At 46.1% G+C, this 12,367-nt stretch overlaps 2 protein-coding genes across 2 annotated transcripts; both read left to right on the top strand.

Moving 5' to 3' along the window:
* The first annotated feature begins 2,678 nt into the window (after positions 1 to 2,678).
* Positions 2,679 to 4,766, top strand: LOC115408844 (aquaporin AQPAe.a). Its single transcript, XM_030119784.1, has 6 exons — positions 2,679 to 2,733; positions 3,231 to 3,422; positions 3,660 to 3,821; positions 3,989 to 4,153; positions 4,380 to 4,460; positions 4,551 to 4,766. Exons 1-6 carry the CDS (start codon positions 2,719 to 2,721, stop codon positions 4,764 to 4,766), a joined length of 831 nt encoding a protein of 276 aa, XP_029975644.1. The 5' UTR covers positions 2,679 to 2,718.
* Positions 4,767 to 8,458: 3,692 nt separating this feature from the next.
* On the top strand, positions 8,459 to 9,605 carry mipb (major intrinsic protein of lens fiber b). The gene is made up of 4 exons (XM_030118621.1): positions 8,459 to 8,818; positions 9,006 to 9,170; positions 9,256 to 9,336; positions 9,420 to 9,605. Exons 1-4 carry the CDS (start codon positions 8,459 to 8,461, stop codon positions 9,603 to 9,605), a joined length of 792 nt encoding a protein of 263 aa, XP_029974481.1.
* The last annotated feature ends 2,762 nt before the right edge of the window (positions 9,606 to 12,367 follow it).

Genomic DNA, 12,367 nt, shown 5'->3' with positions numbered 1-12,367 from the left:
GGAAGAACTTCAATTTTATTTAAAACTGAAAAGGTCCACTCGACCATTACTGGTATAAATTTAAATCCTCACCTACCGGGCCCGGCCGTGCAGGTGATTTTAATCTGGACAAAACAGAAAATTCATGGATAAACTTCATTTATTCCCCTTTGATTGTGTTTTCTTTATAAAAAGAAAATGTTAACCAGTCATGTTTTTCAGTTTGCACCGTGAGTGTGAGCCCAGCACTGACGTCTGGTCGTCACTGACAGACCGCCTCATACCTCCACTGCTCCTCCCCGGCGTGCGTCACGCCGCGCCGCGCTGATTACTGGAGCGGCCGGATGGAGAGCTGGTGGCCGAGTGTCTGGGCGGGGCGCCGCCGCTCCCCGGAGAGTGCTGTCTGAAGCACATGCTGCTGGGAGAGAGCTGCCTTCACCCCCAGCTGCTCCGCAAGTTCATCACACACTCTCCAACACACACACACACACACACTCAATAAAGCCCCGACAAACGAGAACCAGAAACATCAGGATTTAAATAATACGTGTGCCGTGTCTCTCTCGGTCTAACTTTCTCGTTGCCCTCTCCCCCTTTCCCAGATCCCTGAGCTTGCACTTTGCAAGTGTGTGTGTGTGTGTGTGTGTGTGTGTGTTGGTGTAATTGTGTCAGTGTCAGCACTCTGGGTGAGGTGGTGGGGGGGCTGAAAACTCCCCACGCCAGCGGGTTCCAGTGTGCCCTCCGCCCGCCCCGCTCCACACATTTTGGGCTTAACCCCACAAAAGAGGGGATAACAGTTACACTATCGCCGGGTGGAGGAGGGGGTAATCCAGGGGATAATGGGGGCCGCAGCGGTGACCCCTCCACCCACCCCACCGCCCGGCCCTCGTCAACCAGTTCGTTCTGGACTCGGGCTGCAGGATTGAGAGGCGCCCGTCACTTGTCATCTGAGAAACGAGCGAGCAACACATTTCTGGTTTCATTTACATCGGCAAACAGTCGGGAACGTAAATAACAGAAAGTGAGGAGCCGGTGCGTTTGTTTGATATCAAAGGACGGGGACTGAAAGGCACAGATGCAGCATCTCAATAGGCGCTATGGCAACTGCCTCATGAAAGAGTTTGTCCCCATGGTGATCGGAGCGGTCCCTCAGAAGGAGTTTGTCGGAGGGAGAAAATGGAGATTGCGTGGTCGTCATATCTGAGATCTTTGAGCGCGGCGTCAACAATAACAGCTCGCCTTCGCCGTGCGACGTGCAGAGGAAGTTTGGATCTCAGACGATGATGATTCGCCTGCAAAAAAACAAAACAAAAAAAAAAAAAACGAAACGGAAGCACGTTCATGTCAGATTTGATCCACTAATGAATCGAGAGCAGTGACAAAACAGATGATTTCAAAGCAGACGTTGCTGCTTCGTCTCATTGTTCAGGTCCAGTCTGGGCGGTAATTACCCCCTTTATAGTATAATTGATATGAAAATCAGTCATCTGTTCAGGAAAGCAGGACAGCCAACTATTTCATGTTTTTTTTTCTTTCTTTCAATGTAACTCACACCTGTATTGTTTAATAAATGAAGATGTTTTAACAAAATGGATAAAAGTGGATATTTCTAACCTCCCACCTTCAACGATAAACCAGCAAACAGAATGATGCTGAGACTGTCAAGTTGATTTGCTTCTTTTTCAATCTGATGATAGTCTTTAAGTAAGGATCTTCAAAATGACTAATCAACAATTGTTAAATTTGATCTCTTTATTGACATAAAATGGTGTGACCTTCCAGAGGGACTTCAGAGGTTTTCTCTCTTCTCAATTTATCCTCGCTTTTGTCACCAGTAACGTCCTGCTATATCACACAATCTGTGCTGGAAATAGACAACAGTCTCGAGTTGAAACAACCTGTTACGGAGCTCATTTGACCACAAAGATTGATCCAGAACTACAAGCACATTATGCATTATGCTATTCAAAACATCACAAACACAAACTGCTCCCACACAGCCAGAAGGTTGTACTGTTGTGTTCATCCTCTATACTAAATGAGTACGATACCCACATCGCAGCAGTGTTAAACCTATAAGAACTAACAAACACTAACAGATTAACAGGAAGCTCTTTCTGCTGCTGTAGGCAGTGTCAAATTTTCAGGCCAAGATTAACATCGAGTAACATTTTCTATATACGTGAAGTATAATCAATGTCTTTGTCAATAATTTGTGACATGTGCCAGAATATAATCACAGATTACTTCCATTCACCCTCCATGGTGCTAAACGTCTCTCCTCTGTATCAGTGTTATCTCAGACTCTCCCCATCAGATACTGTCGAGTTTCAATTTGTGTGGACGTTGTGCATCTGTCTGAAGAGGCCACAATCACTTGAGAGTGAAGCTGAGTGAAAGGCTCGTTGGAGCTTTCTGAAGATCTGTTAAATTGCCCAAGGTCGGCCAGTCTGTCGCAGGGAAATTTGGAGGGCAGGATGTTATCCGTGCAAAACCCACGGGGAGACGTATCTGCAGTGAGATGTGTGTGTGTGTGTTTGTTCAGGTAGAGGCGATAGGAAAGAGGGGAGAGAGCGAGGGAGGGAAGGAGAGAGGGAGAGGGAGGAGGCTGCTCTCAGGCTCTACAGGTTAATCAGGGATGTAGCCGAGATCTTCAAGCTCTCAAGCCTCAACGGCCGCACACAGCCGGGGGAAAAACAAGGAGAGGAGGCCGAGGAAATCTCACACTCCGGATTTAAAATGACATGGCGAGAGGTAAGAGTCTTAATTCAGCGATAAACACTTTCAGTCTTTTATGATTTACAAATTTACACTTTAATAAATATCCCAGAATGAAATAAGAAATAAAAATTAGTTGAACTCACCCACAGCTGCCTGCTTGTTGGTGTCACTTTCTGTGTTACTGGATTCTAACGAATTGCCAGTTTGTGGTAATGTGATTTTGGAAAATATGTGCTATATTTGGAATATATGTGCTTTTGTGACTGACCTAAGATAAAGATAACAGCATGATGATTATGGTGAAGTCTCAAAAAAATGTCTCACATGCACCTGCCTCGAGTCCAACACAATACTTAGAATAATTATATAATCTTCATTGTTTGTGTTTTAAATTTGTTTATAATTGTATTTGCTATAAATTCAAATTGTACTTCATTGAAATGATTTTTCCCCCACAATTCTTCAGTTTTTGAACTTTGGAATATACTAAATATAGGCCTACTTTGTGTGTGTCCCCTTGTCCCGAGGAGCTTCGCAGTCGGCAGTTCTGGCGTGCCATGCTGGCAGAGCTGCTCGGCACCCTGGTGTTAGTGAGCGCCGTGCTGGGTGCCTCTCTGCCGGGCCCAGGAGAGGCCCCTGGGGGGCCCCTGTACCCAGCGGTGGCAGTGGGTGTGGCGGTCGTTGCACTGGGACACTGTTTTGGAGAAATAAGCGGGGCACAGGTGAATCTCTCACAGTCACGCACAGGTTTCAAGACGATAGATTTGATGTTGCCTGAACTATTTCATTCAGTTAAATGATTTTATTTCAAAAGTTCCAAACCTCCGTCACACAGTGATGCATTTTCTCAAGTTTTCAAGCTTTCAAAGCATCAAAAGTACGAGATCATTTGAGTTTTGAAAAAAATTACCTGAATGTTGTGTTTTGAGACATGGGTGTGTGTTTGTGGGTCTGATCAGGTCAACCCCGCTGTGACTCTGTCTCTGTTGGCCACGAGGAAGGTGGATGTGTTGCGGGCGCTGGTTTTAATGGCGGCTCAGTGTTTGGGAGCCTCTTTAGGGGCGGGGGCGCTCTACCTGGCCCTGCCGGTCAAGACGCTGGCGGACCACTTTGTCAACAAGGTCAGTTTCAAGGTTACCTGTGGCAGATCATATTCTGGACTGCTGCAGACAAGCCTGTCCACACTGCAGTGTGGATGGTTTGTTCACCTTTAACACCCTATTTAAGCTGCGTACCACAGTGGTTCTGAGTTTGTTTTTTGCCTCATTCCTGCTTTAATCACACTCAGGTGCCCATAGAGCTGAACGCAGCTCAGGCTCTGGGCATCGAGGTTCTGTGCACCTTCCAGATGGTCTTCACCATCTTCTCAGTGGACGACCAGCGGCGAAGGGACAGCCCAGAGCCGGGAAACCTGGCCATCGGATTAGCACACACTGCTGGAGTGTTAATAGGGGTAAGAGGAGCTTTTTTGTGTATCCTTTTCTTTTTTCAAAGAGAGCGCAAGTATCCATAGAAAGCTTAGTTATTATTAGATTTAACAGTAAAAGATGTGACAAACGACAAATATAGCAATGAAAACCAACCAACCAGTGATTTCTCATGATGTTACTGGTTTGAGGCTCCAAACAACAAGTATAGTAACCAATAGTCTTTGTAATGACACCTTACTCTATTTTCAGGCCCGGTTTTCTGGAGCGAGTATGAATCCTGCTCGATCTCTGGGTCCTGCAATCATCACCGGCTTTTGGGAAAATCACTGGGTGAGAGACGGAGCACGGAGCGTCAGAGGTGTTCTGTAAACTAACTCAGCCCATCCAGTCAAAGCCTTCTCTCTTGGCGTTGGTGTGCAGGTGTACTGGATCGGACCGGTGCTCGGGGCCGTGCTGGCTGGCGTGTCCCACGAGTTCTTCTTCGCTCGCAGCGCCTCCCGACAGAAGCTGGTGGCCTGCCTGACCTGCAAGGACATCGAGATCGTGGAGACGGCCAGCATGACCGGATCGTCTCTGTCCACCGTCACGCAGAGCGCCATGAGGGCCAAACAGGCCAACAAACAGGAGAACAACTGAGCACTGACTCACACCTGAGCATCAAGAGGACCAAAGAAAACAGAGACGCGACACTCAACGCCAAACCGATCACCCAAAACGAGAAGTGAACCCCAAAATGAGCTCAACATTATTATTTTGTGGCTCATTTTTGCAGATGAACTGTTGTTAATTTATAAAAGTTCATAAATATTGCTTGATTTCATAAAGTCTAAACCACTCTACTGCCTGTTTTTGAAACAAGAGTCACTTGTAAACTAAATATGACAGATCTCACTGGATAGTTCATAGATAGCACTTCCTTTGAATACAAGCACTAAAAAGAAACTATTGCTCTGTGAAATCAAACTCACTGTGGATGTATTGAGTTTTATAATAGTGTGTTATCGCTTCTCAATTTCATTTATTGGTAAAAGGATGAATATGTTTTCTTTTATTCTTTTTTAAAACTGCATGCTGGCAACTCGAGTCAAGCTCACAAAAACCAATAAATGGAACGGGTTTCTTTTAAGTCAGAACAGTGTTGACCTGTTATGTTTTTCTATAGGCTGCTGAAATGTGTTGAAGCTTTATAATGCTGTAAAAAAAACACTGGAAATATCAGTTCAGTCTCTTCCCTGCATCTTCGAGGAAGGAAACCTAAGTGGAAGATGCATTTTCAAGAGGGTGTGTTTGACCTTGAAGGTCCCTGTTGTTTTGTCATTACTGTATATAAATGTGTAGCCAGTGTTGTGAGACTCAGTATTCACCCTCTCATTTGCACATGATTACAATATATAATGGAGACCCATAGAAATCCTGCTGAAAAACACCCTTATATTCCAGTTGCGTCCTGTATTTGTGAATGCTTTGAAATGCTAAAGAGGTCCTTACTTTGCACTACGGGTTCAATGATGCTCTCAATCAGTCCGGCGTCTCTCTCATGTCCGCTTCTGTTGGTGTGCGTCTCTCCGGCGAAGCCTCCCGATCACAATGAAATGCTCCGTCATACCTCTGTAGCAGAAAGAAGACCTTCAGGCGCATTAAGCTTTGTAATTCCAAATGGAAATAATTACTGTGTGTGTGTGTGTGTGTGTGTGTGTGTGTGTGTGTGTGCGTGTTTGAGTGTGTGAGAGACAATGCTTTTATACTTTCACGAGACCTTTAATCATGTTTGTATGTGGGTGTAAAATAAATATATGAAAACATAATCATTTGTGCTGTGTTTGTAGAGCAAGTCATTCAGAGGCCACAAAACACCGTCACGCGTTGTAATTTGCTGTAATTAGTTAAATTCACCAAGATTTGTGTTCTTTTGAACGTGTGCGACAGTATTAATGCTAATCAAAATGTTTTATGTAACTATAAAACTCATCCACAGCTGAAAGCTACATTCGTGCACAAGCTAGTATGTATTATTTTACAAATAACCAAAAACTGAGGGACATTTATGTGAAATGACAAAAATAGTAGAATTTTCAAATCTGATTCTACGAAGTTAAATATAGTTTCAATACCATCATGCACATACTTTATACATCAGATTCCGGACAACTAAGAAATTTAAAGAGATATAGCAAAAATAAAGTAAAAACAATTCACCAACATTTAATAATGACTTATGAACAAATTTAAATGTGATATAAAAATCCACTTATAAGGTCTTATAACAGTAAAAGAACCATGAAATTAAATTAAAAAAAAAAAAAACTATTGCCATATTAATAACACTGCCTTCCAAACACAAAGTTTATATGAGTAAACACACACACACACACACACACACGCACACACACACACACACACACACACACACACACACACACACACACACACACACACATTCACACACTATGCACAATAGCCATAACTGCCACCGTGCTGCCAGCACTTTGCATTGTGTGTCTTCTTTCTAACATGCATTAAAAAGGCATGCTCAGCGTTCTGCATTCATCTCCCTCTACTCACACACACACACACAGACACACACACACACACACACACACACACACACACACACACACACACACACACACACACACACACACACACGCACTCAGCGCGTTGCCCCGGTGCTGCCGCTGCTCCGTCGCTCCGCCGGCCGCCCCCCTCACCGTCCCCGCTGCCCTGCTGGACCACTCTTTCTCCCCTCGGGCTTTACACACTGAGAACATTCAGGTCGTCCTGCAGAACACAAACTGCAGACCTCGGCCCCGCAGCCCCTGGAAGTCCCCGTCACAACACAAGACACCATCCATTGTGCTGTGTGAATTACTGTTGGATCGCTGGTTAGGCAGCTCTTTTTTCCAGCACTCTCACTTGTTTTTCCTTTTGTATCCGCCGGTTTCTTCTTGGCACTCATGAGCCCCTCACAGTTCCGTGTCTCCGTCACATGTCCAAAGTCTCAGTCCAGGCTCCGAGTCCTGAGGCTGTGTCAAGTTCAGGTTTGGCCTGATCCACGCCAACCTTTCTCCTCCGACAGACCGCTGGTCATCACAGAAGGTTCAAATATGTCAAGGCAAATAAACCGATGATCAGACATCGGACTTAAACATTGTAAATTTAGGATGATGACCGACTTGCTGTGTTTCAGTTTAATATGTATTTTTGTCGACACATGGCCCACATGCTCGTCACAGACAATGGTTTCACAGGGTCAGGCTTTTCAGTGTATGGGTCAGTTCAGCGCTGTTAGCTTAGGGCACTTCCGTCCGTCCGGGGCCCCCCAACTGTATTATCGCTGTGTGTGTGTGTGTGTGTGTGTGTGTGTGTGTGTGTGTGTGTGTGTGTGTGTGTGTGTGTGTGTGTGTGTGTGTGTGTGTGTGCATCCTAGTGTGTCTCCTGTCCTTGTCTATCAGCATTTCTCTCCCCCTGATTATGACAGTTATGATATGTCAACAGATGACATGCGCCCCAAAGAAAACACTCTCCCCTCAGCTCCAGCTGTTCCACCGTCACATGGCTCTTCCACCTACTTCCTCACTTCCTCCTCAAAATAACCACAGCACCGCATGGTGCACAACACATCAACATCGTGCTGAAAGTCTGATCTCGACTCTTTCTTGCTTAATGTTTCTCTTTTCAGCGTCTCTACTCCTGGTTTGGTGCAGTTCTCTTACTGGGGGGGGGGGGGCGACCGAGGGGTTAAGTTTGTTTGATTTAGGACGGCCAGCACACCCCGCCCTTGGCCCTACAGGGGGATTATGGCGTCACCTGGGGCCCCTGGGGGGTATTATAAAGCTCCTGTCTGGCCCTCTCCCCTCCGTCAGAGAGGCTAAAAGGTCCACTGGACACTCTGTCTATCCCTGTCTCTTACTTTAGAAACCCCCCTTTAGCATTGATGCCCACCTCCTCTTGACAACTCATCCCACCTGAGACCTCCTCCCACACTCCCACATCATCTCACACCTATGTCTTTACGACAGGTGGACAGAGGTGGCAACCGAACGCAGCTGAGTTGACTTTACCGATCCAGTTCTCGGTCCGGCAAAAGTCTGCTGAGTGGATTCGTCTGTTGACTTTCTGAAATCCTGTTCTGTCTTCAAACTCTCTGGGCCTTTTTTCTTTTTTTGGTCAGCTGAGTTTGCTGACTCTAAAACGGAGACTCCTCTTTTGTTATTTTTGGCACCCGAGGCGGACTGAAGAGGTAAAACGTTTACCAGTTTTGAACTCGCCCCAAACTATTGTTAAAGAATCTTCTTCTTCTGGTGGAGAGCCTGAAGCGAACAGTCACCATGTGGGAGTTTCGATCTATGAATTTCTGGCGGGCGGTCTTCGCCGAGTTCTTCGGGACCATGTTCTTTGTATTCTTCGGCATGGGTGCCGCCCTGCGCTGGACCACCGGGCCTCATCACGTCCTGCATGTGGCCCTGTGCTTCGGTCTGGCAGCCGCCACCCTCATCCAGTCCATCGGACACATCAGCGGCGGCCACATCAACCCCGCCGTCACCTTCGCCTACCTTGTCGGCTCACAGATGTCTCTCTTCCGTGCCATCTTCTACATGGCCGCCCAGTGCCTGGGCGCTGTGGCCGGAGCCGCGGTGCTGTACGGAGTCACGCCCGGCAACATGAGGGGGAACATGGCGATGAACACAGTGAGTATTCGACGCCAAGAGTGAAGAAGTTCGACTGAGCCTGGTCTGTTTCACATGCAATCAATAAAGAAAAATAAGCAGTACTTTTTAAGAGTCATTTCTGTCGGTTAAGATATATCCGTACGCACCCTGAAGATGATTTCTCTGACTCACTCGTGTCTCTTCACTTCCATTTGCGCGTCTCCAGCTGCAGCCCGGCATCAGCCTGGGGATGGCCACCACTGTGGAGGTCTTCCTCACCATGCAGCTTGTCGTCTGCATCTTCGCCGTGACTGACGAGAGGAGGAACGGCCGTCTGGGATCCGCTGCGCTCTCCATCGGCTTCTCTGTCACTATTGGACATCTCATGGGGGTAGGGCTTGAGGAAGAACCTTGACAAAGCCATCGAGTGTGAATGTTTTACGATACACCATATTAACAATGGCTGTATGTTTCAGATGTACTACACCGGTGCTGGAATGAACCCCGCCAGGTCCTTCGCCCCTGCTGTGCTTTTCAGAAACTTTATCAACCACTGGGTAAGAACTCATCTCTCTTCCTCTTCATCAGGAATCGTAAACGACCCAGCAGCCAGTGAGATGGTTTTGGATGTTCGTTCCAGGTGTACTGGGTCGGGCCAATGATAGGAGGAGCCATGGGCGCCCTCCTGTACGATTTCATGCTGTTCCCGCGCATGAGGGGTCTGTCCGAGCGCCTGGCCACACTGAAGGGCAGCCGGCCACCCGAGAGCGAGACCCAGCAGGACACCCGCGGGGAGCCCATCGAGCTTAAGACGCAAGCCCTATAAGCCTGCTCCTGCCCCCGTTCTCTGACTGGGGCCGAGGGATGAGGGACAAGGCCCTGAGCTACGCCAACCCCACCTCCACCGCCCCCCCACCTCATGCCTTCACACACCATTGCACAAGACTAACCCAAACACTCAGACGTAGACTAACACACATTAAGTTCCTGCAGCGCTACTGTAAAAACTGACACACACACAAACACACACACACACACACACACACAGGTTCACCACCTTCAACTCCAACACACAACGAGACTCCTCTAACCCCGATCCTCACTCTGTATTCTGAACTGTTTTTATTTTTTTTTATTCTTCATATAAATGGTGAGCAGAGCCTGAACCAGTCGCCGTCTCGTGTCTCTCTGCCTCCCGCCCGCTCGCTCCTTCCAGCCGGCCGACCTCGTCTGCGATGCAGAGGAGCGTCGGACCCTGAAATCCAGCGACAGAGGTTTGGGGAGGGAGGTCCGGGACGGGGTGAGGGTGAGGGTGAGGCAGGCACGTGGCTGAGAGGGCATGAGGCAGGTGAGGGTGGAGTCGAGGGGTGGGGGGTTGTGGGGTTCGGATGGGACAGAGAGGGCGACACTCTGGGTTTGTGGTCGTTTCAAGTTGGGTTAGACCAGTGAAGATGGGCATGCTTTTCATTATTCATCTGAATTTATCTCCATTTTATTTCAATTTTTTGTTTTCTGCACTTCAGACACAAGACGTGGATGTATGATACCATTAGATTTTACCAGGGTTTCATTATTTTCAATCACTACATTTTATCTGTGGGTTTGTGTTTGTGTGTGTGTGCCAGTGTGTGCGTGAGAGTGAGCGTGTGTGCGTGTGTGTGTGTGAGCGCCTGCCCGTACGTATGAGCGTGTTTGCAAGTGAGTGTGTATATGTGTGTACGTGCGTGACCAAGATTGCAGATACAGTACTTTTTATTTTGTTTTATTTTCATTGCCGCTCTCCTGTTTCGTACCATTGACTGTGTTCATTTTTTGTCATCAATTTTTAAGACATGATCATTTCTCCTCCCCTCACTGTGGTATTTGCTATGATATTCATTTTTACATAAACCATCTGCTTTTTTGTTCTGAACCAGCGCAATCCAAAGCAAATGTTGTATCCCAGACTTGAATAGTGGGTCTGCAGATCGGCTGTGCGAGCTTTACATTGAGTCTCCTTTTAATATTTGATCCTTACTGGGAGCACAAGGTGTTTCAATAAAAACTTCAATGATAAATAAACATAAAAACTTGATATAAGGGGCTGGCTCGTCTTTGCTTCTTTATCTCTTATGAACATGTGAGGAGAGACTGAGTTGCAATAAAAAATGCTCACCAGAAGAGGGCGAAAAGAGCCCGTTAGTCCACCACACCTAAACTGACGGTTGAGGCGATTAAGAGCAAATGAGCAATAAAGAACAATGAATATGCGTCAGGTTTAGAAAAAGAGGTGATATGCAGTTAAGGGAGGGGCTGCTTGTGTCTGAGAGTCTCCACCCAGCAGCAGGACTGTCTGATAAGAGGAGCAGTCAACACTGATGCTGTCTGCATCTCCTGCTGTCTCCTGTTGTTGTGCATCACAGCTGATAACTCCTGCAGAGAAAGACTCCACCTTCAGACCTCTGACAGAGCAGGAGCGCGTCCGAAACATCCTATAATAAATTATTTCACTAGTATCCTACCTGTACCTGGCTGCAGTGTGTGGTATCTCCCCTCATCATGGTGAACCCTAACAATATAAATTAAATTAGTGCCTCATACCTGCTGCTGCTGCTGCAAACAAAAGAACCAAATGTGTATCAATCCTCTGCTGAAAATAGTTCCCAGCTGTCTCATTTCAGAGACAGAACAGTCAAAAAAAATGGCAGGAATGCTGAGAAAATGAACAGATCAGACCGTTTTCTGTGAATTTGCTGTAAATATCCTTGAAGCTCGTGGTAGGTGGAAGAGTTGGCTGAAGAACAGAAAATGAAGCATGAAGTGCTGCATGATTTCTAATAGTTTGATAAAATCTTTTTCCTTGATTCAGAAGATTTCACTGTAGGTATGAGCTGATGACAGCCTGCAGCTAAATAAGAGTTTACAGTTTATTTTGTTGTTAACATGCAGAAATAAATGAGAGGTAGCTATGAGCTCCCATCAGCACCTGCTGATGGGAACAAAAGAAAAAGAATGAAATTTATTTAGATAATGTTACAAATGAATTTACCAACAAGAACAACAACACTCCTGTTCCAGGAGGACAAAAACTCAATAATTAACTTGAATGTGCAAAAAAAATGAACAAAAGATGAGGAAGGCTACCTTGAATTTGTTGTAAACAAAAACATAAGTACATTTTTGCCAGCTAATTGTCCTCAGGGGTGATAGTTTTTTTTATTTATATTTCTTAGCATGAACACTTTGTTACCAAATCTTTGGAATTCATAAATCTAAATGGTTGCTGTATCCAGTGCTGCCAAGGTCAAAATGACAATTTAAATTGGCTCCAGGCAGGCTATAAGTACATTATTTTTTATTTTTTGGTGTGGAAACCGCCACAGCTCCGCTCCTCTTTTTCACACACTGATTTTCACACAAATATTGGAAGGTGTTAATTGGAGGGTTTAAGAACTCCAGCTTGGTTTTTCTGAGCAAAAATCCCCCGGAGAAGTAAACACGAAGCAAACCCTGCTGCAGTGCTCTTTGAAGGCAGCGTCCCTCCCCGCTCAGCATTCCAAGTTCATCAGTGTAAACTATCAGTGTGACATAAAGAAATGTCAGTGACTC

The sequence above is a fragment of the Salarias fasciatus genome, chromosome 20 (assembly GCF_902148845.1).
Source record: "Salarias fasciatus chromosome 20, fSalaFa1.1, whole genome shotgun sequence".
NCBI lineage: Eukaryota > Metazoa > Chordata > Actinopteri > Blenniiformes > Blenniidae > Salarias > Salarias fasciatus.
Note: the sequence above shows the minus strand (reverse complement) of the source record. Positions and strands in the feature narration are given on the sequence as shown.

Coding starts and splice junctions, on each gene's coding strand:
- LOC115408844 (XM_030119784.1), top strand. Junction 3,423..3,659: donor GAGAAATAAGCGGGGCACAG/GTGAATCTCTCA, acceptor GGGTCTGATCAG/GTCAACCCCGCTGTGACTCT. Junction 4,154..4,379: donor CTGCTGGAGTGTTAATAGGG/GTAAGAGGAGCT, acceptor CTCTATTTTCAG/GCCCGGTTTTCTGGAGCGAG.
- mipb (XM_030118621.1), top strand. CDS start 8,459: ATGTGGGAGTTTCGATCTATGAATTTCTGGCGGGCGGTCTTCGCCGAG. Junction 8,819..9,005: donor GGAACATGGCGATGAACACA/GTGAGTATTCGA, acceptor GCGCGTCTCCAG/CTGCAGCCCGGCATCAGCCT. Junction 9,337..9,419: donor GAAACTTTATCAACCACTGG/GTAAGAACTCAT, acceptor TGTTCGTTCCAG/GTGTACTGGGTCGGGCCAAT.